The 26,620-nt window shown below is 41.3% G+C and overlaps 3 protein-coding genes and 1 long non-coding RNA gene across 6 annotated transcripts in view; 1 reads left to right on the top strand and 3 right to left on the bottom strand.

Moving 5' to 3' along the window:
• Positions 1–26,620, bottom strand: part of LOC124019575 — a 72,901-nt gene that overhangs the window by 12,490 nt on the left and 33,791 nt on the right. Inside the window, exon 1 of one of the 2 annotated variants that reach the window (XM_046334960.1) lies at positions 2,809–3,043. The exons of the other annotated variant lie outside the window; for it this stretch is intronic. Coding sequence (XP_046190916.1) covers positions 2,809–2,875 — 67 coding nt within the window. The 5' untranslated portion in view covers positions 2,876–3,043. Of the gene's footprint in view, positions 1–2,808; positions 3,044–26,620 lie in introns of those variants that run through there. 2 annotated transcript variants of the gene reach the window in all.
• Positions 5,988–11,981, bottom strand: LOC124019572 (OX-2 membrane glycoprotein-like). The gene is made up of 10 exons (XM_046334951.1): positions 11,766–11,981; positions 10,419–10,757; positions 9,816–10,121; positions 7,871–7,967; positions 7,706–7,765; positions 7,481–7,540; positions 6,911–6,940; positions 6,689–6,751; positions 6,461–6,499; positions 5,988–6,365 (listed from the first exon to the last, which is right to left on the bottom strand). Exons 1-10 carry the CDS (start codon positions 11,815–11,817, stop codon positions 6,338–6,340), a joined length of 1,074 nt encoding a protein of 357 aa, XP_046190907.1. The 5' UTR covers positions 11,818–11,981; the 3' UTR covers positions 5,988–6,337.
• On the bottom strand, positions 14,605–18,821 carry LOC124019573 (OX-2 membrane glycoprotein-like). 2 transcript variants are annotated; one of them, XM_046334953.1, is made up of 6 exons: positions 18,585–18,821; positions 18,075–18,416; positions 16,999–17,088; positions 16,762–16,899; positions 16,037–16,135; positions 14,605–15,842 (listed from the first exon to the last, which is right to left on the bottom strand). In XM_046334953.1, the coding sequence occupies exons 1-6, from the start codon at positions 18,622–18,624 to the stop codon at positions 15,778–15,780; spliced, it is 774 nt and encodes a 257-aa protein (XP_046190909.1). In that variant the 5' UTR covers positions 18,625–18,821; the 3' UTR covers positions 14,605–15,777. The 2 variants fall into 2 exon arrangements, with proteins under 2 accessions (XP_046190909.1, XP_046190908.1); XM_046334952.1 differs by having other exon boundaries at positions 16,762–17,088.
• The window catches only part of LOC124019576, a 22,136-nt gene continuing 13,501 nt past the window's right edge, over positions 17,986–26,620 (top strand). Inside the window, exon 1 of the long non-coding RNA XR_006835801.1 lies at positions 17,986–18,444. This is a non-coding gene — a long non-coding RNA (uncharacterized LOC124019576). The remainder of the gene's footprint in view (positions 18,445–26,620) is intronic.

The following is a 26,620-nucleotide window of genomic DNA, read 5'->3' as shown; positions in this document are numbered from 1 at the left end:
ACAAAAGAAACAGTCATGTAGAACTTAATTCACTCCGATCAAACAGGGTTAATAAGAAAAAGGATGTCTTCAGAAAATCTCCACAGTTTTTTCAGTGTAATCCATCATACCACCATCAAATTGATGAGGTGGAAAGAAACAACATTGCCAGGCACCCTTATTTGTTATAACCCCACCTTACCTCCAGCATTTAGTGATGACATCTTTAAGTCGTGTTCCAAAGTGCCATCATGAATTTAACATGTTTACTATTATGGGGTTATATCCTTCCTGTTTGGCCCTGTCTGGGGGTGTCCTCGGATGGGGCCACAGTGTCTCCTGACCCCTCCTGTCTCAACCTCCAGTATTTATGCTGCAGTAGTTTATGTGTCGGGGGGCTAGGGTCAGTTTGTTATCTGGAGTACTTCTCCTGTCCTATTTGGTGTTCTGTGTGAATCTAAGTGTGTGTTCTCTAATTCTCTCCTTCTCTCTTTCTTTCTCTCTCTCGAAGGACCTGAGCCCTAGGACCATGCCCCAGGACTACCTGACATGATGACTCCTTGCTGTCCCCAGTCCATCTGACCGTGCTGCTGCTCCAGTTTCAACTGTTCTGCCTTATTATTATTACCCTTCTGATGACCAGGTGGCGAATCGCATCTCTGCATGTCTGGCAGACATATCAGTGTGGATGACGGATCACCACCTCAAGCTGAACTTCGGCAAGACGGAGCTGCTCTTCCTCCCGGGGAAGGACTGCCCGTTCCATGATCTCGCCATCACGGTTGACAACTCCATTGTGTCCTCCTCCCAGAGCGCTAAGAACCTTGGCGTGATCCTGGACAACAAACTGTCGTTCTCAACTAATATCAAGGCGGTGGCCCGTTCCTGTAGGTTCATGCTCTACAACATCCGCAGAGTACGACCCTGCCTCACACAGGAAGCGGCGCAGGTCCTAATCCAGGCACTTGTCATCTCCCGTCTGGATTACTGCAACTCGCTGTTGGCTGGGCTCCCTGCCTGTGCCATTAAACCCCTACAACTCATCCAGAACGCCGCAGCCCGTCTAGTGTTCAACCTTCCCAAGTTCTCTCACGTCACCCCGCTCCTCCGCTCTCTCCACTGGCTTCCAGTTGAAGCTCGCATCCGCTACAAGACCATGGTGCTTGCCTACGGAGCTGTGAGGGGAACGGCACCTCAGTACCTCCAGGCTCTGATCAGGCCCTACACCCAAATAAGGGCACTGCGTTCATCCACCTCTGGCCTGCTCGCCTCCCTACCACTGAGGAAGTACAGTTCCCGCTCAGCTCAGTCAAAACTGTTCGCTGCTCTGGCTCCCCAATGGTGGAACAAACTCCCTCACGACGCCAGGACAGCGGAGTCAATCACCACCTTCCGGAGACACCTGAAACCCCACCTCTTTAAGGAATACCTAGGATAGGATAAAGTAATCCTTCTCACCCCCCTTAAAATATTTAGATGCACTATTGTAAAGTGGTTGTTCCACTGGATGTCATAAGGTGAATACGACCATGCTGGTCATTTATGAACATTTGAACATCTTGGCCATGTTCTGTTATAATCTCCACCCGGCACAGCCAGAAGAGGACTGGCCACCCCACATAGCCTGGTTCCTCTCTAGGTTTCTTCCTAGGTTTTGGCCTTTCTAGGGAGTTTTTCCTAGCCACCGTGCTTCTACACCTGCATTGCTTGCTGTTTGGGGTTTTAGGCTGGGTTTCTGTACAGCACTTTGAGATATCAGCCGATGTACGAAGGGCTATATAAATAAATTGGATTTGATATTATAAATCTCTACTGTCATTCAATCAATTACATTATACAAGGCCGACTTCTTTCAGTTCTTACAACTCAGAAATCATATTCAGTCACTTCAACAGAATATGGATGAACCTAAGGCATCTAGCATAGAAAAATACTGAAAGAAACTGCTATGACAAAGAAGTTGATTGCCAAGTTATATCAAGGGCTGATTGAAACTTTACTAGGTGGTTCAGAACCTTTAATGAACAAATGGTAAACAGAACTAAATGAAGAAATGAAGGAGAATCATTGGTCACAGATGTGTTAAAATGTTCATACCTGCTCCTACAAAGACATGAACTAATGCAATGTAAGATCATTCATAGGACTTACTATAGTCCTGCCAGAATGCATGTAATGTCACCCAGACATGTCACATCTCTGTTGGAGATGCAAAAAGCACAAAATAAACCTATTACATATGCTGTGGTCCTGTGACAAACTGACACCAGTCTGGGATAATGTATGTGCTACCATTTCATTAGGTCTAGGAATTTATATCCATTCATCTCCACGATTATGTTTGTTGGGAAATGTAAATATTGGTGATCAATATCAGAGAAAGTTTTGTAATCTAGATCGACTTGCTGCAAAAAAATGTAAAGCCATTAACTGGAAATCCTCATCTCTACCCTCAGTTCAAACCTCCAGTTTGTTACTATCTAGCTACATCCCATTAGACTTATAAAATCAAACATAAGCCAGATAGACATACTCTATTTGACAGAATTTGGAAATGTTTCAACCATCTTAGAGAATGTTTTGTATAGTTGGCATTTTGTTTTTGTGTTTGTGTTTAATTAAGAGCATGAGTAGCTAGTGGTAGGAAAGTAAAAAATAAAGTTTAGTCTTATTGACCGTATTAAAATTGTATTAAAACTAGTGAACTATTTGGTTACACTTTACAATGCAGTGTCCTTATTACTGTGTAGGTCTAACTCCTGTAAGTACTCCTGTAAGGTTCAGGGCTAGTGGACAAATTAAATACATAATGGGATACATCTCTCTTACCGTCAACAGCTGTGAATAGACCCCACAGCACCAGAAGCAGAGCAAGTCTGGATACGCTTCCACACATACTGACCAACTGCACAACCAAACGTTGACCGGACACTGCCTGCTGAGACCGACTGTATTTACTCAGTAGAGGAACACAATAAAACTTAATCAAACCAAAGTGATGCTCCTTTGACTCGGTTGACTTGGTTATAATGGACCTTGAGAGCTGAGAGGAGGAAGTGGTTGTGTTTTCTAGCTTCTACCTGTCTTATTCTTTCACAGAAACACTTGGACCTCTGCTAGTGCATCTTGGTCTTTGTGACTGGGGTCTTTGTAGAGCTCTCACCACAGAGAGGTTTTATGATCAGCTACAGACACATCAACAGGTCCACTTCCTTCTTTAGACACAAACAACGATAGATTCTGCACCACCATAAGGCTGAAGAGTGCTTTTTATCAAGTGTAGAACTGATGCAGGTATTAGTTAGTTTCAATAAACACTGAATCGGCCAATGTGTCCTCATTTTGTATTTTTTTGTAGAAGAAACCCTGATAGGAGAAGCAATTTTTTGCCTAAGTGGGAAGTGTCAATAAATCAGCATATGTCCTGACACCTGTCATAACTGCAAAAGGTACACTGCCTTGTTATGTAGATATTATGCTTGTGATGTCTTTCTACCTCAGTTTATGGCGGGACAACCCCTGGGCTGAAACACAAACTCCAGATGGTGGAGTTATCGAGACAGCAGCACCTCCTGCCCCTTACTTATTGAAAAAGGTGTTTAGTGACTACCGCTTCCACCCCGACTCGGCACATACCTGGCACGAACTCGGGACCTCTGCATTGCTAGCACACGTGACCGTTCTCCCTCATGCATCTTAGCTGATCACGCCACCTCAAAAGCTCATGAGGCGACGCAAGCTGGACACTTAAAGCTGAGGCGCAAGGTTGGGGTCAATTCCAGTCAATTCATGAAGTACACTGAAATTCCAATTCGAAGTCCTATTCCCAATTCTCTTCGATGCCTTTCAATTAGGAACATTTGGAATTAGAATTGGAATTTGGTTTACTTTCTGAATTGACCTGGAATTAAAATGGAAGTGACCTTACAATGACCCTGCTGAGGAGGAAGTTTCACACATCTCCACGTGCTACATTCATCCCTTAAACTTCCTCAACAGCGCCCCCAGTGTTGAGCTGAGCGCAACTGTTGATCCGAGTCATTAAGCACCACTGTAAAGGATGTCGTACCGCTTCCTTAGCGAGTACTGCCAACCCCCAATGACCCTGCTGAGGAGGAAGTTTCACACATTTACAACATTCTGCTCAATCCACTGAAGAGGCCTCTAAAATAACTAGTATGAAACGTTACAGTTGATTCAAGACAATCTTTGTTGGGCTGAACATAATATTTGATCTCTCTCAGAATCCCCTGTGCAAGAGGACCCAGTCAAAGAAGCATCACTTTGGTTTGATTGAGATTTATTTTGTTCCTCTGAGTAAATACACCACATCTGTAGTCGGTCTGAGCAGGCAGTGTTGGGTCAACGTTTGGTTCTGCAGTTGGTCAGTATGTGAGGAGGTGTATCCAGACTTGCTCTGCTTCTGGTGCTGTGGGGTCTATTCACAGCTGTTGACGGTAAGAGAGATATTGCATGATCTATTTCATTTGTACCCTAAGTACAGAGTAACAATGAGTAATTATAGTACTTGTTACACTGAGTTAGGAGGAGTTAGGCCTACACAGTAATTGTTCATTACAGTTTTAATAGTTAAGAATAAACTGTCCTTTTCACTTTCCTACCGTTAGCTTCATGATCAATCAAACCTATCATATGAAAAAATACTCTCAGAATCTGCTTCTCTTCCTGTTTGCAGACTCAAGTGAACATGTTGGGAACAGGAGGAGCAGCTGTTCCTCTAATCTGCCACAACCAAACACTGAGTTACATTACTCAAATGATATGTTATTTAAATAGAGTGAAGAGGGATGAGTGTCCAGTGTCATATTGATCTGACCCAAAACATCCAGACAGCACTTGTGACCCCAGAGTCACACTACAGCTAGAGAGTGGCAGAATGTTTCTACACATCACCAACATACAGCCATTTGCTGAAGGGAACTACACCTGCTGAAGGGAACTACACCTGCTGAAGGGAACTACACCTGCTGAAGGGAACTACACCTGCTGAAGGGAACTACACCTGCTGAAGGGAACTACACCAGGAAGGGAACTACACCTGCTGAAGGGAACTACACCTGCTGAAGGAAACTACACCTGCTGAAGGGAACTACACCTGCTGAAGGGAACTACACCTGCTGAAGGGAACTACACCTGCTGAAGGGAACTACACCTGCTGAAGGGAACTACACCTGCTGAAGGGAACTACATCTGCTGAAGGGAACTACACCTGCTGAAGGGAACTACATCTGCTGAAGGGAACTACATCTGCTGAAGGGAACTACACCTGCTGAAGGGAACTACACCTGCTGAAGGAAACTACACCTGCTGAAGGGAACTACACCTGTGAGTCTTTCAAAGTGTTTGGAGTTTTTCCAGGTTATAGAGCTCTCCAGCTTGTAGTCCTAAAAACCGAAAATGAGTTACCTCTGATTCGTTCAGATCTTCCCATGGGGCAAATTAGTTACCTCTGGTTCGTTTAGCCCTTTCAGTGGGAAAAATTAATGGGGAAAGAATAGGGTTTTGGAATAAACGCTGAAAACAAGGTCAGAGGTTAACACAGGCTTCGGAGATCTTATACGTTTTGTTCTATGAGATACTATCCGTCAGTTAACATGACCAAGGAGTTAGTGAGAATTACGTATGTCCTCTGTATGGGGTAAAACAATCTGGTACACTGACTATCACATCCATGTTTCAAAAGTCTATAAAGTGAAGAGACCAGAGTCAGCTGCAAAACTACAGTATCAAACCCGTTTCTCTACGACCTCTCTCCCTAAAATTATATTTATGCGACCCCTAGTGGCACTTGTTTGTAACTTCGGTTGGTCTCTTGAGTGTTAGAAGAATAAAAGACAATTCATTTTTTAAGCATTCCCAGCAGCAGATTTATGACACATTGTATAACAAGCTGATGTCACAACATACATTTTTAAACAACGTTGTAGTGTATTGATAAAAGTAGATAACAAACACACAGCCACAACAAAGGACATTACAACATTGTGTATCATAAAAAAACATTTGATTTATAAAGAGTGAAGAAAGAAAACCACACACAAAAACACACACACCATGAAAGTAGTCGACATTATGACATTGTGTAGGTTATAATATCACCACACTTGATTTATAAATAAGTGAAGAATAAAACCACAAACAAGTCTAGTGTGGATTTATCATGTTTCATCATTAACCAACTACAAAATATATTTACATACAGACTGTATTTAGATATACAATAACCAGCAGGCCTATGTGTGTCAGCCATTCAGTCCACTATTCAGTACCCACAATGCCTATGGATAGAAACCGTCTCCGAGCCACACAGATGTGTGTGAGGCAGTATGGTGGTCCCTCAGTTCTCGTCACCCTCTAAAAGTTTCCTAAGATTGATACAACAGAATGGCATAGATATTTATTTTTAAAATATATACTTCTGACTGCATCTTTATCATTATTTGTAATGATTTCAGCTCACCTTCTACATTGCAGGTCATCTGGTCTCTCAGGAGATATTCTGCATAAAAGAAGGTCATTTAAATATCGACTGAATGGAGTAACATAACAACAATGCAGCAAATGCAACTCATTTGCATGTATGCAGTTACCATGACTACCACCTCAAAACATAATTCCAGAGCTTCTCGTTCAATGAGAGAATACGGTATAAAACACCCGCCCAAAAAACAAGAGGACTTAAACCTACTTCTTTACAACACCTTGTGCTTGTTGCATCATACGCTTGGCTGAGGAGCTGAGGGAGTCTAACCTGAAACACAAAAAGTACATTTTTGAGTAATGTTTGAATTTTGGGGTTATTGTAACCCATTTTACATTTACATTACATTTAAGTCATTTAGCAGACGCTCTTATCATCTGTTTCAAGCATTCTACCAGGACGATCAAATAAAGTTGTACAAATACTCACATTTTGAATGGACTGGAGATTGGTGTGGTCCTGAAAGAAATGAACATGGTCAATGTATTGATAAGAACCATATTATCTATGGAAACAGCCAGTCAGTGCCGTTTCTAGGCTTAAGTGACGTGAGCGGTTGCTTAGGGCCTCACAGCCACTAGGGGGCCCCCAACCAAAACAATGTTTTTATATACAGTAAATATCATATGTTTTAGGTAGTCAGTCGGGGTCTCAACATACTGTTGAATTGCAGGACATTAACTTTTAAGCTGCCAAGAGGAAGGGCAAAAAGCGAGAAACGGCCCTGCAGACAGTGATGTAAACACTGACATAATAAACATGACCACTCTTTGATTAAAGAAATACACATCTTTACCAAGTTGAGAGAATATTTAGTGCATTAGTGACATGATGAGTCACAAAGCAGAACAGATATCAACATGGAGCAGAGTGCATGATGCTGTCACCATGACTACTCTATGACCACCACAGAAGTACATCATTCTTCTGTAACGTTCCATTCTTCCCTGTTTCAAGCACTTTATAAAGATAATGAAATAAAGTTGTAAAACTATTCACATTTGTGATGGAGTGAAGGTTTGTGTGTCTCTGGTTGGTGGACTGGAGGTTGGCGTTTCCCTGAAATGAATAAAACATGTCAATGTACTAACAAGAGCACACAAGTGTTTTTTAACCTGTGTGGCAGAGATTTTTTAACAATTATATTAGCATGTTTTAGGTTGTCTTACAAATAGATTTGATGGACCTATTGTCCCCTTACAGGTTCTTTAGAATAAGTCTCACCATGCAGTTGTTGTCTTTGTTGGAGTCCTGATGAATTCTGGGTCAGACACTGGGGCTTTTCTGTACATCAAATTAGAGATCAACTGGTAAACAACTGGCAGTCAAATCACATATTACATTCATAGTAACTGTTCTTTTGTTTCAGGGTAATATTTGTATCTTTACCTGGATGAGGTAACGTTTCTCCTCTTAAGAAACCAAAGTATTACACAGATTCCAGCAATGAGACACATTGAACCCATCACTGCACCAACCACTGTCCCTGTGAATGAGAGAGATGTCAAGAGAAGACAGAGGTCAACTTCCCAGGTACACTACACCAAAGCCTCATACATGTACAGTCATGGCCAAAGGTTTTGAAAATGACACAAATATACATTTTTCACAAGTCTGCTGACTCAGTGTCTTTAGATATTTTTGTCAGATGTTACTATACTGAAGTATAATTACATGCATTTCATAAGTGCCAAAGGCTTTTATTGACAATTACATGAAGTTGATGTCAATATTTGAAGTGTTGACCCTACTTTGTCAAGACCTCTGCAATCCGTCCTGGCATGCTGTCAATTAACTTCTGGGCCACATCCTGACTGATGGCAGCCCATTCTTGCATAATCAATGCTTGGAGTTTGTCAGAATTTGTGTGTTTTTGTTTGTCCACCCGCCTCTTGGCGATTGACCATAAATTCTCAATGGGATTAAGGTCTGGGGAGTTTCCTGGCCACGGACCCAAAATTATCAATGTTTTGTTCCCCGAAGGCACTTAGTTATTACTTTTGCCTTATGGCAAGGTGCTCCATCATGCAAGAAAAGGCATTGTTCGGTCACCAAACTGTTCCTGGATGGTTGGGAGAAGTTGCTCTTGGAGGATGTGTTGGTACCATTCTTTATTCATGGCTGTGTTCTTAGGCAAAATTGTGAGTGAGCCCACTCCCTTGGCTGAGAAGCAACCCCACACATGAATGGTCTCAGGATGCTTTACTGTTGGCATGACACAGGACTGATGGTAGCGCTCACCTTGTCTTCTACGGACAAGCTTTTTTCCGGATGCCCCAAACAATCGGAAAGGGGATTCATCAGAGAAAATGACTTTACCTCAGTTCTCAGCAGTCCAATCCCTGTACCTTTTGCAGAATATCAGTCTGTCCCTGATGTTTTTCCTGGAGAGAAGTGGCTTCTTTGCTGCCCTTCTTGACACCAGGCGTGCAGATGCACTCACACCTGCCTGCTGATATTCCTGAGCAAGCTCTGTACTGGTGGTGCCCCGATCCCGCAGCTGAATCAACTTTAGGAGACGGTCCTGGCGCTTGCTGAACTTTCTTGGGCGCCCTGAAGCCTTCTTCACAACAATTGAACCGCTCTCCTTGAAGTTCTTGATGATCCAATAAATGGTTGATTTAGGTGCAATCTTACTGGCAGCAATATCCTTGCCTGTGAAGCCCTTTTTGTGCAAAGCAATGATGACGGCATGTGTTTCCTTGCAGGTAACCATGGTAGACAGAGGAAGAACGAATGATTCCAAGCACCACCCTCCTTTTGAAGCTTCCAGTCTGTTATTCGAACTCAATCAGCATGACAGAGTGATCTCCAGCCTTGTCCACGTCAACACTCACACCTGTGTTAACGAGAGAATCACTGACATGATGTCAGCTGGTCCTTTTGTGGCAGGGCTGAAATGCAGTGGAAATGGCAAATAGCGACTTTGCAATTAATTAAAATTCATCTGATCACTCTTCATAACATTCTGGAGTATATGCAAAATGCCATAACACAGAGGCAGCAGACTTTGTGAAAATTAATATTTGTGTCATTCCTAACCTCTTGGCCACGACTCTAAATATGGCTCTGCACTACACCTGAAAGTTGAATAGGAAAAGAGCCAGTCAATAGGTTGATTATAACCTGTCATTATTAGAATAACAACCACTTACCACTGATCCTGTCATCATCAGAGACCTGAGATTGACTTAGCACAGAAATACACAGGAAGTACTTCATCATGAACACAGGCAGTACATCATCATGAACACAGGCCGTAAATCACCATGACATCATGTTCCTGATCATGTCAATATATATTATGGTGGTATTAACCCTAACCATTTCTCACCTGCAAATGAAGCTTGATCCCTAGTTGGAATCACCATGGAAACATCCTTGACGGCCCCAACGGATGATGCTACACACCCAACCCTGGTGTCTTTGTCAGGTAGACTGGACGCTGCCACCACGGCAGTTATGGTGACAGTGACTGTTTGATTGGGATGGGTGACATCAGCCATGGTGGATTTGTCTAGACTGATGTTTTCTATGTGGTCCCAGGTTACTATAGGAACAGGTCGTCCAGTAGCAGAACAGGACAGAGTGGTGTGACTGTTGTTGGTTTGTGTGATGAGGAGTGAGGGTCCATACAGCTCTATAGGACAACAACAGACAGGTCACAGTGAATGTAAATACTATCATGTTTTAATGTACATCAAGGTCAAATGGATGCATGATCATTTGAGGGAATTGTTCCTAGGTTAATCATTTACACACAGGTCACAGTAGAACAATGGATTGAAGGCATTGGAGGCCATTGTTCCTGTTTTAAAGGGACATAACATTTTTTAAGACGTCAAAAGTAGTCTAATGTTAAAGTGAATTCACATTATACAATTTGGATTATAGAGTGTAATGTCCCTTAAACCCCTCCTTAGTTATCATATATTACCATTAATTTGGAGGCAGGACCTGCCACTGATAGCTCCCTCTGGATAGGCGTTAAACAGACACTTGTAGCAGGACTCGTCTCCTCTTGACACTCCTCTGATGACGATAGAGCAGTTCTGCAGACCCTCGTCTTCAAACTCCACGTTCCTCTGAAAAGGTGGGTTGACTACTGGTCCAAATCGTTTGTTGTAGGTGGCCACATTTTCAGTCGCCCCTGGTGTCACTTTCTGCCAGGTGACTTGAAGCACATCTTTGTGTTTCATGAGCCTGCAGCTGAAGTGAGCATCCTCTCCCAGGGTTGCTATGACAACCTGATGTGTTCTCACCAACTGAGAGAGCCCTGCATGAAGATAGTTACAGCCTGTTTAGTACACACATCTAATACAGCGCTACATTTTAGCAACCTGCAGTGAACACTGTGAAGGGATAAGACAACTGCATAAATACATTTAAAGGCATATGCAGTGTTGCATCAATCATTTCAATTCCCATTCTGTATGTTTGTACATTTCAAAGGACTCTAGGAAGACTAGCCCTTGGTGGGCTAAAATAAATCCTATCAAATTCAATGCTGGAATATGTAACTTTTTGGGCAACCAGACCAAATTCACAAAGAAATTCATTTATAGAAATGATATATCTGTCATTCTCATTGACAGCAAGTCTAAGAAGTGGTAGATCTGTTTTATGTGAGCTGTTTCTATGCTTCCAGTTTTGTTGAAGCTGAAAGTACAATATTTTGGGGGGTTTTGGAAAATATATTTCAGCGTGTTTTAGATGGTACAATGATTCTCTACACTAAGCATGGATGGGTTTGTCACATAAACTGAAATTAGACAAAACTACTAGAATATTTGTTAATAAGACACATGTATTTTGAGCCAAGACAGTATTTTAAGCTGAGAGTTTCAGCAAACTCAGTTTTTTTGATTAATCTCAAATTGAGTAAAAATCATTGGCTCAGTGAAGTATTCCATGTCAGCTAAAGAATCCCCCCAATTCAAATGTCCAGGAAACTGGGATATTTAGGCCCCTTGGACTTTTTCTAAGTTGCATGTTTTACAGTATAGAACAGGAAGATGTTGATGTTTGTATACTGATGGTGACTGGACCGGCTATTCACCAGTTAGCTTCAATAATGTTCAAAATATAATACTTTTCATTGAATTAAATATATTCCTTTAAGGACTATCTGCAGTTACAACTTATGCATAATGCACCTATAAGTGTAGTGTAGTTATCTACATCTCATAATGAAACGCAACTCTGAAATTGATAATACTGTATAACTTACATTTAAGACCTACAAACCTATCATGTATTTCATATGAACACAGATGTAACTCACCCTCAGGAAGGAATAGCAGCAGAAGAGTAAGGTAACTTTTAACACGAGCCATGGCAGCAATGTGTGGCCAGGTGAGGCAATGTGTGGCCAGGTAAATGGACCTCTGGATAATGTGTGGCAAAGTAGTATTTCATACTAGAAACCGTTTTCAAATGAGGCATTGTGGGAGGCATGGTAACGTAGTCCGTTGGATAGTTTAAATACAAGCTATGTTGTTTTAGTTCAAAAACTAACAAGAAACCTTGTTGGCCAATTTTGTGTTGTGAGCTCCTCCCACAGAGAAAAGGACAGTTGCTAGTCTCTCCACAACTCCTCCTCTAGTGAAAGTGAAAGTAAACACAGAACAGTATCAGGAAAACACCGTTGCAAGGTTGGAGGTAATAACATTATGTATCATCAAGCTAAATGAATCTAATGGTGAGATTAACTTAACCTATATGAAGGGTTTCTCGTGTGTGTGTCAGTACCATTGCTTGCTCAAAGATGTAGCTGTGAAGTAAGTCTCTCCCTACAGCCGTTTGATTGGCCCAGCAAATCGAGTGTGAAATCAAAGATAAGGGTGGCGTCTGAACTATGCTTCCACACAGCAAGCAGATTTGATTTGTACGTATATGATACATGTGCAGCCAGCATGCACAACCAAGTGTGTATATGATACATGTGCAGCCAGCATGCACAACCAAGTGTGTATATGATACATGTGCAGCCAGCATGCACAACCAAGTGTGTATATGATACATGTGCAGCCAGCATGCACAACCAAGTGTGTATATGATACATGTGCAGCCAGCATGCACAACCAAGTGTGTATATGATACATGTGCAGTCAGCATGCACAACCAAGTGTGTATATGATACATGTGCAGTCAGCATGCACAACCAAGTGTGTGTGGGAAAGACATGTAGTAAGATATTCATGTGTCAAGGGAAATGGACTAGCCTGAGTACCAGTCTCTAGCTAACATTCAATGTTTTAGAAGAAACATTAATGCCTTAAATTACGAATTGTTTGCAGTCAATTTACACACAGCTTGACTCACTGCAAGGCCAGCCTCTCCCATCTCCTCATTGTTTTTCAGGAGCATATTTTTTTTAATTTAACTAGGCAAGTCAGTTAAGAACAAATTCTTATTTACAATGCCGGCCGTATTCAGGGGCAGAACAACAGATTTTTACATTGTCAGCTCGGGGATTCGATCTAGCAACCTTACGGTTGCATGGAGGGCTGAGTGTCCGCAGGTTTTTGTGTTAATTAAGACCTAGACAACCAAGTGAGGCGAGTTCCTTGCTAATTAGTGACCTTAATTCATAAATCAAGTGCGAGGGTGGAGCGAGATCCCGCAGACACGCGGCCTCCGTGGAATGAGATTGACACGTGGCATTTGCCAGGACGGGTTGTGCCGGCTCAGCGCTCCTGGTCTCCAGTACACCTCTTCGGACCAGGATATCCTGAGCCGGCTTTACGCGCTGCATCTCCAGTGCGCCTCCACAGTCCAGTACGTCCTGTGCCTCTTCTTCTCTTCTCTCACCAGCCCGGTACCACCAGTGCCGGCACCACGCATATCAGGCCTCCAGTGCGCCTCCTCAGTCCGGGGCCTCCGGTGACGGTCCCTAGTCCGGGGCCTCCGGTGACGGTCCCTAGTCCGGGGCCTCCGGCGACGGTCCCCAGTCCGGGGCCTCCGGCGATGATCCACGGTTCGGTTCCACAAAAGCGTGAGGGGGGGCTGCATCCAGAACCGGAGCCGCCACCGAGGGTAGATGCCCACCCGGACCCTCCCCTATAGGTTCAGGTTTGCGGCCGGGAGTCCGCACCTTTTGGGGGGGTACTGTCACGCCCTGACCTTATATGTTTTTCTATATATATTGGTTAGGTCAGGGTGTGACTAGGGTGGGTACTCTAGTTTTTTGTATGTCTAGGGTTTTGTATATCTATGTTGGCCTAATATGGTTCCCAATCAGAACAGCTGTTTATCGTTGTCTCTGATTGGGGATCATATTTAGGTAGCCCTTTTTCACACTTTCTGGTGTGGGATCTTGACTATGTAGTTGCCTGTCAGCACTAGTGTATAGCTTCACATTTCTTTTGTTAGTTTGTTCGGTGTTCAGTCTTTTTAATAAAGAGAATGTGCGCACACCACGCTGCGCCTTGGTCTCCTTCATACGACGATCGTGACAAAAAAAGCACTACATTTCATGAAGAAAAGCAATAGCATCAGCAATATTGTGTACATTCAGAAAACAATTCTGACAAATGCAGTATATCATGCATAAAACTAATTAGCTCACCTTTTAGAAATGACTAGACTATTAGTATAATAAACAGGTAGCTGTAGTGTGCAGGAGACATGGTGAAACTGAGTTATATTAGTCACGAGAGGGAATTTGAATTTTCCTCTGTGTCCAACCAACATGAGGTTGGATCACATATGGCCTCATACACCAGGCTAAAAGTCAACTCAGCTGGTGAGACTTTAAAAACATTTTTAAACAGTGTACGCCAGTGTCAGAACCATTGTTTTAGTTGAAGGTTAAAGGAACTCTTCTCATGACAAAGCAAAGGAGCTAAAATATTACACACACATAGCCAAGTGAGCCTGGCGCAGAGCTATAACAACCTACCCCTGATTTGAAATGGTGATGTTACTGTAAACAGAGCTATAACAATCTACCCCTGATTTTAAATGGTGATGTTACTGTAAACAAGGAGGAGCTATAACAACCTACCCCTGATTTTAAATGGTGATGTTACTGTAAACAAGGAGGAGCTATAACAACCTACCCCTGATTTTAAATGGTGATGTTACTGTAAACAAGGTGACAATGGGCAGTTTCTTTTTTAAATACAGCATATAGTTTTATATCACAGGTGGTAACACAATCCATATAAAGAATGTTTAATAATTAAAAACAATTCAAACATTTTACAGATCAAGCAAGAATAATAGCCTGATTTTATAAACAGTGTCAAATCAAGTGGAAATGGAATCGAACACAACAAGCAACATACATTATCAAAATAAATAACAATAGAAACTCAAACAAGACGATATATCAAAGAGCAAAAATGTGCATTATCATCATTACATTCTGAGGTCTCAAATACATTCACACATTACACTGGTATAACAGGAAGAACAAAACTATCTGTAGTTCCACAGATTTATAATAACAATGCACTGTAAACTTAACTTGAACAAAAGTGCAACAAGGTCAATCATATTGAAGTGGGTTGAAATAAAAATAAATTACTAGGTTATTTAGAACATAAAATAAATAGATACATCTATTCTACTTGGTGTATGTTATAATAAAGTACAGTCAAACAGTAGGTGGTGCTGTCCTAATAGATGATGAGGTAACCTAGCCTGACGACTCAAACTATATTCTTCCACTGCTTTGTCCTTCACCACATACGTTAGTCTGAATATGGGTAGGGTTATTATTGAAGTTGTTTGTGGTGACGAGGGGCACGACGGGCGTTGTACAAAACAATGTCTCCAGCGATTGGATTGTCTCTAAGCAATCACAGTAACAGCCAATGATGAATTTTCAAACCCCTGTTTAACCCACGTGTGTTCTAGCTCTGACTCAACCCATCGTTACTGGACAAATCAGATGGCCCAGAATGTGTTGGCATTCGGTGAAAAACTGGGGAGGTACTCAAATCCAGACTCATTGCGAAGAAGAAACTAATATCCTTGGGTGTAACGTTTGGCCGGAGCAAGGAGTTTGGGTAGCCAGGCAACAAGTAACCTACCTCATATCACAACACTCACCTACAAGAGGTCATCAATCTCTCAAACCTAAAAGTGCCATTTCAGTACCTCTAAACAGCATTAACCATATCATGGCTTGTATAATAAATGTGTTAATTAGCTTATTTATGACTGTGTAAGAATGATTCAACAAGGTTCAACATCCAGGCTCAGTAACAACAGGCTCTCCAGTCCTCAACAAAAACAGCTGTCAGCTTCGGTGCATATAAGCACAGGCAGCAACAACAGACAGATGTTTACACAATGCTCCTAAGACGGTCCTGCTCGTCTGCTGTGGTTGCCAACGCTGCTTGCCTGCAACCTGCCAGAGAGAATGTGAAGGTTACTATACTGTACTACAGTGAATCTAAAAGGACGTTATCCATAAACATTCCAGAGCTCCAAGGCATCAGTTTATTTGATAAAGGACAGAACCATATATCGAGTTGATGACTCAATTCATTCCACTTGTCTTACTAAGACGATTAAAATAAAGATAATCTTGTGCGGACTCACCTTTTTTCTTTTGAAGCTCGACACAACCAAAGATGACTAAAAGGGAGATGATTAGGAACACTGGGATGCCAACCGCCCACGGGGATGTCCTCTTGTCATCTGGAAGGTGAAACATGAAACTCCAGTGAGCATGTGTTTGGAGAGACAGCATTTACTCCGAAGAGAAAAACAAGGAATTTTACACCATTTTTTAATGCATTCAGTTTGAATAACATGTTGATATCATGTTCTGTACCATCTATCCAATCATATCATCCATCACGTAGCTTCCCTGAGGGGCTGGAAACCACCCAGAACTCAACACAACACTTGACTACAGTGTGATTTTAAAATGGAGTGACTCGTGATGCTTTGCCATGGTGGTCAATATTAAACCCAACTGGTGAGATAAGATTACTAACAGCACTAATAGCATCACAACATTAGCCTCTTGGAACCAGCCTGAAATCGCTGCGTTCTGTTTTCAGGAAACAGAATGTTGCACTATTGCACGATGATGCTGGTTACAAGGCTATCACAACATGACCCTGGGGATGATGTAGCCTGTTAAATAGAACGCCAAATACGTGTATCCAAATGTAAATGTTTATTATTAATATCATGAATTTGGCATGCCATTTATAGATCTAGGGTGGATGTTTTCTCAATGTTGTTTTCAAGTTGGACCATTCTGACACGCTAAAAGAGTATGGTTTAGAAGTATATAATACGTCAACATTACGTACCCTCTTCAACCTCCCTCTCTCCAGGGAGAATAGGAAGCAGGACCCGCTCGTGTCTCTGTGTCCTCATCCCATTGTTTATGATACAGTCCACGTATCCCCCTGAGCCTGGCAACAGTTGGAGGGTGATGTTGCTATTGGCTGTGACAGTTTGGTCTTTGTTAATGACAGTCCAGTTGTTAGGTGTCTTTATGAGTGCTGCAGCAGATAAGTTCCATTGGATCCAAGGTGCTGGTTTACCTGTGGCAGAGCAGCTGACCACAACTTCCATGTCTGCTTTAGGTTCAGTGCTGGGGACTTTTTGCATTGTGGCTCTCACTTCAGATAAACCTTTGAATAGATGAAACAGGGAATATTAGATCATATTGATTTTTATTTATATGACTTATTTTACCAGACAGATCAATTAAGAATAGCCTTCAAAATATGTATCATGTTTTCATATGTTTTGACACCAGCAAATGTCCCTTATTAATGCAGCAGAGTTCATGGTCGTTCAGACAGTTTTGGGAAATCCTGCCAGTGATGTAACAATGCCAATATGGTGATTTTATAGTTGAAGTTAGCTGGTGTTCTAAACTATAGTGTTTCTATTCCCCTAATAAAACCCCTAATAAACTGCTCCACCTGTATTAATCAGATATCCTTCCTTAGTAAATGTCCTGCTGTTAAGGCTGACTAAAGGATGATTCTATATTTAGTGAAGCACCAGATGTAAGGACCTTTATATTACATGTATTGGGGTTTTTGCTTATAAATGTATTAGTTTAGCATCTACAGTACATTCGTAAAGTATTCAAACCTCTTCCATTTCTCCACATTTAGTTACCTTACAGGCTTATTCTAAAATGGATACAATAAATACAAAATCCTCATCAATCTACACACAATACCCCATAATGACAAAGCAAAAACATGTTTAGACATTTTTGCAAATCATTAAAAAAAAAACGTTTACTACATTTGAGGCTGTAATGTAACAAAATGTGAAAAAAGTCAAGGGGTCTGAATAGTTTCCGAATGAACTTTATGTATTGCTTATGAAGTCTTTATGAATGCTCGATAAGAGTGTTTCCCAAAATATATAATCTTCAAGGATACTCCCAGTGACTAACACTTCTATACCAGCACACCTGATTCAACTAGGTCTAATCAAGGGCTGAATAATTAGTTGACCAGGTGTGCTTGTACCTGTGCTGACCTACGATTATTATTTTGAGTTACAATATAACTTACATTAAAATGTTGTAACTTCAACTGAATAGAGAACAATAGAGGTACGCCCTAAAACCGTTATTATTCAGTGCATTAAATACCTTGAACGGTAAGACACGTCTGCTTGCGTCTTGATCCACTCGGGTAAACATTGAAGGAACAAATATAGCAGGCTTCGTCTGCCCATGTTACGTTCTTCACGGTAATAGACGTTGAGTTGAGAGATGCTTCCGTGAAAACCACCTTGCCTCGGTGCGGGTCTATGATTTGAGCTCCAAACCGCTTGCTGTAGGTGGCCAGATTCTCCACCGAGTCGTCTTTGAACAGCCTCTGCCAGGTGACTTGCAGCACACCTGTCGGGTCCGCATGAGTGCAGGTATATGATGCGTCGGCATTGAAGTCAACCCTGGTGTCTCCTCTAGCTACGACGTTGACAGAGACCGCTACAAAAGGAAGAAGGCAAGTTAACAGGTGAATAAATAAAAACAAGTTTAGCCTACATACAAAATAATCAATAACCTGTCAAACGTGGGAAATGTTGTTTACCTAAACCATCTCATCTTATATGAGCAAAATCAACCCCTAGTCAGAAGCAATGGAAAACAATTTACCTTCAGAGAGCAGGCATAAGAGAACGAGAAAAGTATTCATTCTCAACTGGTGAATGTTGACTTAAACTCTTGGTTTTGTTTCTCACGTTGGACCATAATATATTGCTTCGTTAGTTGCACGTGAAGTGAGTCAGATTGTTTTTGGAAAGCCCTTAAATTGATGAGGGGATATAGATTAGCCTAGTTCCCCAGTGGTTCCCGGCCGTAGCCAATTACAACGTGACATCTACTGTAAAATACATGACAAGGAAGAAGGAACTGTTAGTATTATTTTTTTGTGGCGCACATTATGCTGAATTGAATGACGTCATTGCAACAAAATAAACGCGGAAATGTATTTATTTTGACGTAACATTTTTTTGGTTCACATGCTCTGTGCCAAACTAAACTACAATGTAGAGGTCACCACATCAAAGGTATCGAAAGACTACTGTAACCACAGCAAGTTCAAAACCAATTGGCTGCTAATGCTCCACCCCAGAAACTTAACATGCCTACACTTGATGAACATAGATTTCAGTCAATCTACAGTACCAGTTAAAAGTCTGAACACACCTAATCATTCAAGGGTTTTTCTTTATTTTTAGTTTCTACGTTTTAGAATAGTAGTGAAGACATCAAAACTATGAAGTAACACATATGGAATCATGTAGTAACCATTTGTGTTAAACAAATCAAAATATATTTTAGATTTTTCAAAGTAGCCACCCTTTTGCCTTTGACCGCTTTGCACACTCTTGGCATTCTCTCAACCAGCTTCACCTGAAATTTCCAACGATCTTGAAGGAGTTCCCACATATGCTGAGCACTTGTTGACTGCTTTTCCTGCGGTCCAATTCATCCTATACCATCTCAATTGGGTAGAGGTCGGGTGACTGTGGAGATCATCTGATGCAGCACTCCATCACTCTCCTTCTTGGTCAAATAGCCCTTACACAGTCTGGAGGTGTGTTGGGTCATTGTCCTGTTGAAAAACAATTGATTTTCCCACTAACTAAGCGCAAGCCAGATGGGATGGCATATCGCTGCAGAATGCTGTGGTAGCCATGCTGGTTAAGTGTGCCTTGAATTCAAAATAAATCACAGACAGTGTCACCAGCAAAGCACCATCACACCTCCACGCTTCACGGTGGGAACCACACATGTGGAGATCATCCGTTCACTAACTCTGTGTCTCACAAAGATACGGTGGTTGGAACCAAAAATCTCATTTGTACTCACCAGACCAAAGAACAGATTTCCACCGGTCTAATGTCAAATGCTAGTGTTTATTGGCCCAAGCAAGTCTCTTATTGTTATTATTATTATCATTATTATTATTATTATTGTTGTCCTTTAGTAGTGATTTCTTTGCAGCGATCTGACCATGAAGTCGTAACTCATGCAGTCTCATCTGAACAGTTGATGTTGAGATATGTGTGTTACTTGAACTCTGAAGCATTTATTTGGGCTGCAATTTCTGAGGCTGGTAACTCTAATGAATTTATCTATGGGTCTTCCTTTCCTGTGACGGCCCTCATTAGAGCCAGTTTCATCATAGTGCTTGAGGGTTTTTGTGACTGCACTTGAAGAAACTTTAAAAGTTCTCAATTTTCCAGATAGATTGACCTCCATGTCTAAAAGTAATGATGGACTGTCATTTCTCTTTGCTTATTTGAGCTGTTCTTGCCATAAAATGGACTTGGTATTTTACTAAATAGGGCTATCATCTGTAAACCACACCTACCTATCATCTGTAAACCACACGTGTTAATTCAAATGCATTCCAGGTGACTACCTCATGAAGCTGGTTGAGAGAATGCCAAGAGTGTGCAAAGCTGTCAAGGCAAAGGGTGGCTACTTTGAAGAATCTCAAATATAAAATATATTATACACTATTATTGGTTACTACATGATACAAAATGTGTCATTTCATAGTTTTTATGTCTTCACCAATTTACTACAATTTATAAAATGGTAAAAAATAAATTAAAACCCTTATATGAGTAGGTGTCCAAACTTTTGACTGGTGCTGTACATAAAACATTTTACAATGTGGGAAATGATGACGCTGTGTTATGGTAATAAGGTGAGCATTTTATGAGTGAGACATTTTCAAGATTTGAAATCTATTACAGTAAGTAATGTGTCTATCATAGGGGTTCACAGAGTTTCTTCAACATGCTTCTCACATTAAGTGCTGTTCTGGTAATTGTGTCAGTAGGAAGTTCCCAGATTCTCATCCGGGTGGTTGCTGGTCTCCATTGTTAGTCTGGTGTTGGGGGTTGTGGAATTTCCTCTTCCTAGGAGATGTGTAGTGAGTGACTGTGTCTGAATGTCATGGCAAAAGGGGGAAGTCCACTGCCCCAGTAGGTAGAAAACACTAGTTGCATTACACAAGTGAAACTGAAAGCTCTTTAGATACTTATGTGACTTCATTAATTGAAGGTGATGTTAACATCACATTAGTATAACCAGTGGTGTACTATCATGTGCTACTTCAGCAGTTTTTGGGTGTATCTACATCACATTAGTATAACCAGTGGTGTACTATCATGTGCTACTTCAGCAGTTTTTGGGTGTATCTACATCACATTAGTATAACCAGTGGTGTACTATCATGTGCTACTTCAGCAGTTTTTGGGTGTATCTACATCACATTAGTATAACCAGTGGTGTACTATCATGTGCTACTTCAGCAGTTTTTGGGTGTATCTACATCACATTAGTATAACCAGTGGTGTACTATCATGTGCTACTTCAGCAGTTTTTGGGTGTATCTACTTTCACATTAGTATAACCAGTGGTGTACTATCATGTGCTACTCAGCAGTTTTTGGGTGTATCTACATCACATTCCTAAATAATCATGTGCTACTTCAGCAGTTTTTGGGTGTATCTACATCACATTAGTATAATAAGGTACTTTTTATCTGCTACCCATACACATTAGTAACCCCTGACACCCAAAGGTGGTGTACTATCATGTGCTACTTCAGCAGGACAGGGTGTATCTACATCACATTAGTATAACCAGTGGTGTACTATCATGTGCTACTTCAGCAGTTTGTAAATTTGTCTGTGTTTGCTTAATCACAGGAAGTATAAATTATTTATACTTTTATTTTAGCTACTTCAGCAGTTTTTGGGTGTATCTACATCACATTAGATATAACCAGTTGTTTTTACTATTGTTAACTCAGGCAGTTTTTGGGTGTAGAACATCTTATTTAGTATAACCAGTGGTGTACTATCAGTGTACTTCAGCCTTGTTCAGGTGCAGAACACACAGATTTTTGCCTTGTCAGCTCAGGGTTCGATCCAGCAACCTTTTGGTTGTGGCCCAACATTCACCATTAGGCTATAACCATTATACTTAAATTCAAATACCTTTACTCAAGTAGTATTTTACTGGTACTGGTTGACTATCATTTTACTTACATTTTTGATTTAGTATCGTTAAGTATGACAATTGGGTCCACCATTGAGTATAATATAGTTCATTTTATTATCCTAATTGGGTTATAATTGTACTGGTCACAGTTTTTTTATTACATCATAAAACTTCATGCTACTTCAGCTATTAAAGTATTTTCTGTAATTTGACCATTTACAGTCTAGTATAACCAGTGGTGTACTATCAGCCTTAAGGGTGGAGCAGTTAAGGGTTTAAGGGTGTATCTACATCACATTAGTATAACCAGTGGTGTACTATCATGTGCTACTTAAGGGTCAGCAGTTTAGCCTTAAGGGTGTATCTACATCACATTAGTATAACCAGTGGTGGATCAGCCTTCAGCAGTTTTTGGGTGGAGCATCCATTAGTATAACCAGTGGTGGATCAGCCTTCAGCAGTTTTTGGGTGTATCTACATCACATTAGGGTGGCATAACCAGTGTGGCAGGTAGCCTTAAGTGTGGCAGGTAGCCTTAATGTGCTACTTCAGCAGTTTTTAGGTGTGGCAGGTAGCATTAGGGTGGCAGGTAGCCTTAAGGGTGGCACTTAGCCTTAAGGGTGGATCAGCATCACATTAGTTAACCAGGGTGTACTATCAGCCTTCAGCAGGGTGGATCAGCCAGCCTTAAAGTGGTGAATTTTTACTTCAGCAGTTTTTGTTGCATCACTATCCGTTCACAGCGCCGTGACTAAGTCCTTTTTCAAATATAGCACAGCGACACCTAGTGGAACTGCAGTTTTATTTTCAGTTTTTGTTTCTTTAAAATTAGGAACTAAAATGTGATTTTAATAATCATGTTGCTGTGGAGGTGACAGACAGTTTTTGGCCTGTCTCTACTGTTCAGCAACACTAAAACCAGTGGTGTAGCTATAGTAATACTTCAGCAGTTTTTGGGGTATCTACATCACATGCATGCATATACCAGTACCAGTAAATTTGGACTACCCCTACTCATTCATGGGTTTTTATTGATTTTTTGTGGCAGGTAGCCTAGCGGTTAAGAGCGTTGAGCCAATAACCAAAAGGTTGCTGGTTCGAATCCCTGAGCCCATAACCAGGGTGCCATCATGATGGCTGATCTCAGCAGGGTGTCTCTACATGGCCCATTAGATAACCAGGTCTGAGTCATGTGTTACTGTCAGGAAGAATAAAATGAAAGAGGATCCACTACTGGAGGGTTATAACCAATACTCTGGGCTACTCAGCAGTTTTTGGGTGTAACTGAATCACAATTCCAGGAAACCAGAGCAGTCATAATGATACTACAGTAGACACTTTTTCAGAAATCACTGTACACTTTGATATCCTGTGATTGTATAACGGGTATTGGAATGTGTACTAAGAGTTATCTGGTAAAACTGAAAGTAGCCTAGTTTAGAGAGGTGGGCCAGTAACCAGAAGGTTGCTAGTGTAAATCCCATGCCAGACGGGAGAAACTTCTCCAGGGCTATCTGCAGTGTGTACAGTGTCACACTGTAGGGGTAAATTGTGTACATATGTAGTTTTGATAAAAACCCTTGACAGGGGAAATTGAGTAAAAGGTATGTTCTAATCCAAATATATGAACCAAGCATTGTCATTATATCTTGGGAAGAACCTGTTTAATATTCTGGTTAGCAGTTGTGGTCTTAAATGACTGTGGTGACATTGATGCATGTGACAGATGTCTCACTCAACCAGAGGATGATGCCAGCTGCATCTCAGCACCTTGTATCTAATGTACATAAAAACAGACACAGTGAAAAGACAACGATAATCATTTGAAACATATTTCTTAACAATTGATGTAGTCTACAGTACAGAATTAGACCATGTAAAATATGTTACAAACTCAACGGTAAATCTAAAGTATGGGGATAGGTCAGTACAATCAGATTTTTTTATTTTTTTATTTCACCTTTATTTAACCAGGTAGGCAAGTTGAGAACAAGTTCTCATTTTACATCATTGTAATTTGACCAGTGGCCAAGATAAAGCAAAGCAGTTCGACAGATACAGGGTGGACACAGAGTTACACATGGAGTAAAACAAACAAAATACAGTCAATAATACAGTATAAACAAGTCTATATACAATGTGAGCAAATGAGGTGAGAAGGGAGGTAAAGGCAAAAAGGCCATGGGGGCAAAGTAAATACAATATAGCAAGTAAAACACTGGAATGGTAGTTTTGCAATGGAAGAATGTGCAAAGTAGAAATAAAAATAATGGGGTGCAAAGGAGCAGCCTTAAGGGTGGAGTAGCCTTTTAAAAAAAAGGAACTAAAATGGACTGATTTTAAGGGTAAGCATGTTGCTTAAGAGGTGGACAGACAGTCATGGTGTCTCTACTGTTAAGGGTGGAGCAACACTTAAGGGTGGCAGGTAGCCTTAATACTATAGGTTTAAGGGTGGCACTAGCCATGCATGGTGCATACAGTACCAGTCAAAAGTTTAAGGGTGGCAGGCATTTATTTTTTATTGATTTTTTGCCTTAAGGGTGGCAGGTAGCCTAGCGGTTAAGAGCGTTGGGCCAATAACCAAAAGGTTGCTGGTTCGAATCCCTGAGCCCACTCCAGGGTCGCCATCAATGATGGCTGATCTCCGAGGGTGTCTCGGGGAGTGGCCCAAGAAAAGGTCTGAGTCATGGTTACTGTAGGAAGGAATAAATGAAAGAGGATCCACTACTGGAGGGTTATTACAATACTCTGGGCCACTCTGGTGGCCTCGGTAGTAACTGAATCCAATTCCAGGAAAGGAGAGCAGTCATAATGATACTTACAGTAGACACTCATTATCAGAAATCACTGTACACTTTGATATCCTGTGATTGTATAACGGGTATTGGAATGTGTATTAAGAGTTATCTGGTAAAACTGAAAGTAGCCTAGTTTAGAGAGGTGGGCCAGTAACCAGAAGGTTGCTAGTGTAAATCCCATGCCAGACGGGAGAAACTTCTCCAGGGCTTCTGCAGTGTGTACAGTGTCACACTGTAGGGGTAAATTGTGTACATATGTAGTTTTGATAAAAACCCTTGACAGGGGAAATTGAGTAAAAAGGTATGTTCTAATCCAAATATATGAACCAAGCATTGTCATTATATCTTGGGAAGAACCTGTTTAATATTCTGGTTAGCAGTTGTGGTCTTAAATGACTGTGGTGACATTGATGCATGTGACGCTGTCTCACTCAACCAGAGGATGATGCCAGCTGCATCTCAACACCTATGTATCTAATGTACATAAAAACAGACACAGTGAAAAGACAACGATAATCATTTGAAACATATTTCTTAACAATTGATGTAGTCTACAGTACAGAATATAGACCATGTAAAATATGTTACAAACTCAACGGTAAATCTAAAGTATGGGGATAGGTCAGTACAATCAGATTTTTTTATTTTTTTTATTTCACCTTTATTTAACCAGGTAGGCAAGTTGAGAACAAGTTCTCATTTACAATTGCGACCTGGCCAAGATAAAGCAAAGCAGTTCGACAGATACAACGACACAGAGTTACACATGGAGTAAAACAAACATACAGTCAATAATACAGTATAAACAAGTCTATATACAATGTGAGCAAATGAGGTGAGAAGGGAGGTAAAGGCAAAAAAGGCCATGGGGGCAAAATAAATACAATATAGCAAGTAAAACACTGGAATGGTAGTTTTGCAATGGAAGAATGTGCAAAGTAGAAATAAAAATAATGGGGTGCAAAGGAGCAGCCTTAAGGGTGGAGTAGCCTTAAGGGTGGAGTAGCCTTAAGGGTGGAGTAGCCTTAAGGGTGGAGCAGCCTTAAGGGTGGAGCAGCCTTAAGGGTGGAGCAGCCTTAAGGGTGGCAGGTAGCCTTAAGGGTGGCAGGTAGCCTTAAGGGTGGCAGGTGGCCAGGGTGGCAGGTAGCCTTAAGGGTGGCAGGTAGCCTTAAGGGTGGCAGGCAGCCTTAAGGGTGGCAGGCAGCCTTAAGGGTGGCAGGCAGCCTTAAGGGTGGCAGGTAGCCTAGCGGTTAAGAGCGTTGGGCCAATAACCAAAAGGTTGCTGGTTCGAATCCCTGAGCCCACTCCAGGGTCGCCATCAATGATGGCTGATCTCCGAGGGTGTCTCGGGAGTGGCCCAAGAAAAGGTCTGAGTCATGGTTACTGTAGGAAGGAATACAATGAAAGAGGATCCACTACTGGAGGGTTATTACAATACTCTGGGCCACTCTGGTGGCCTCGGTAGTAACTGAATCCAATTCCAGGAAAGGAGAGCAGTCATAATGATACTTACAGTAGACACTCATTATCAGAAATCACTGTACACTTTGATATCCTGTGATTGTATAACGGGTATTGGAATGTGTATTAAGAGTTATCTGGTAAAACTGAAAGTAGCCTAGTTTAGAGAGGTGGGCCAGTAACCAGAAGGTTGCTAGTGTAAATCCCATGCCAGACGGGAGAAACTTCTCCAGGGCTTCTGCAGTGTGTACAGTGTCACACTGTAGGGGTAAATTGTGTACATATGTAGTTTTGATAAAAACCCTTGACAGGGGAAATTGAGTAAAAAGGTATGTTCTAATCCAAATATATGAACCAAGCATTGTCATTATATCTTGGGAAGAACCTGTTTAATATTCTGGTTAG

This window comes from Oncorhynchus gorbuscha, unplaced genomic scaffold, assembly GCF_021184085.1.
Source record: "Oncorhynchus gorbuscha isolate QuinsamMale2020 ecotype Even-year unplaced genomic scaffold, OgorEven_v1.0 Un_scaffold_633, whole genome shotgun sequence".
Taxonomy (NCBI): Eukaryota; Metazoa; Chordata; class Actinopteri; order Salmoniformes; family Salmonidae; genus Oncorhynchus; species Oncorhynchus gorbuscha.
The sequence above is the reverse complement of the archived record's forward strand: the minus strand, read 5'-3'. Positions and strand labels throughout refer to the sequence as shown.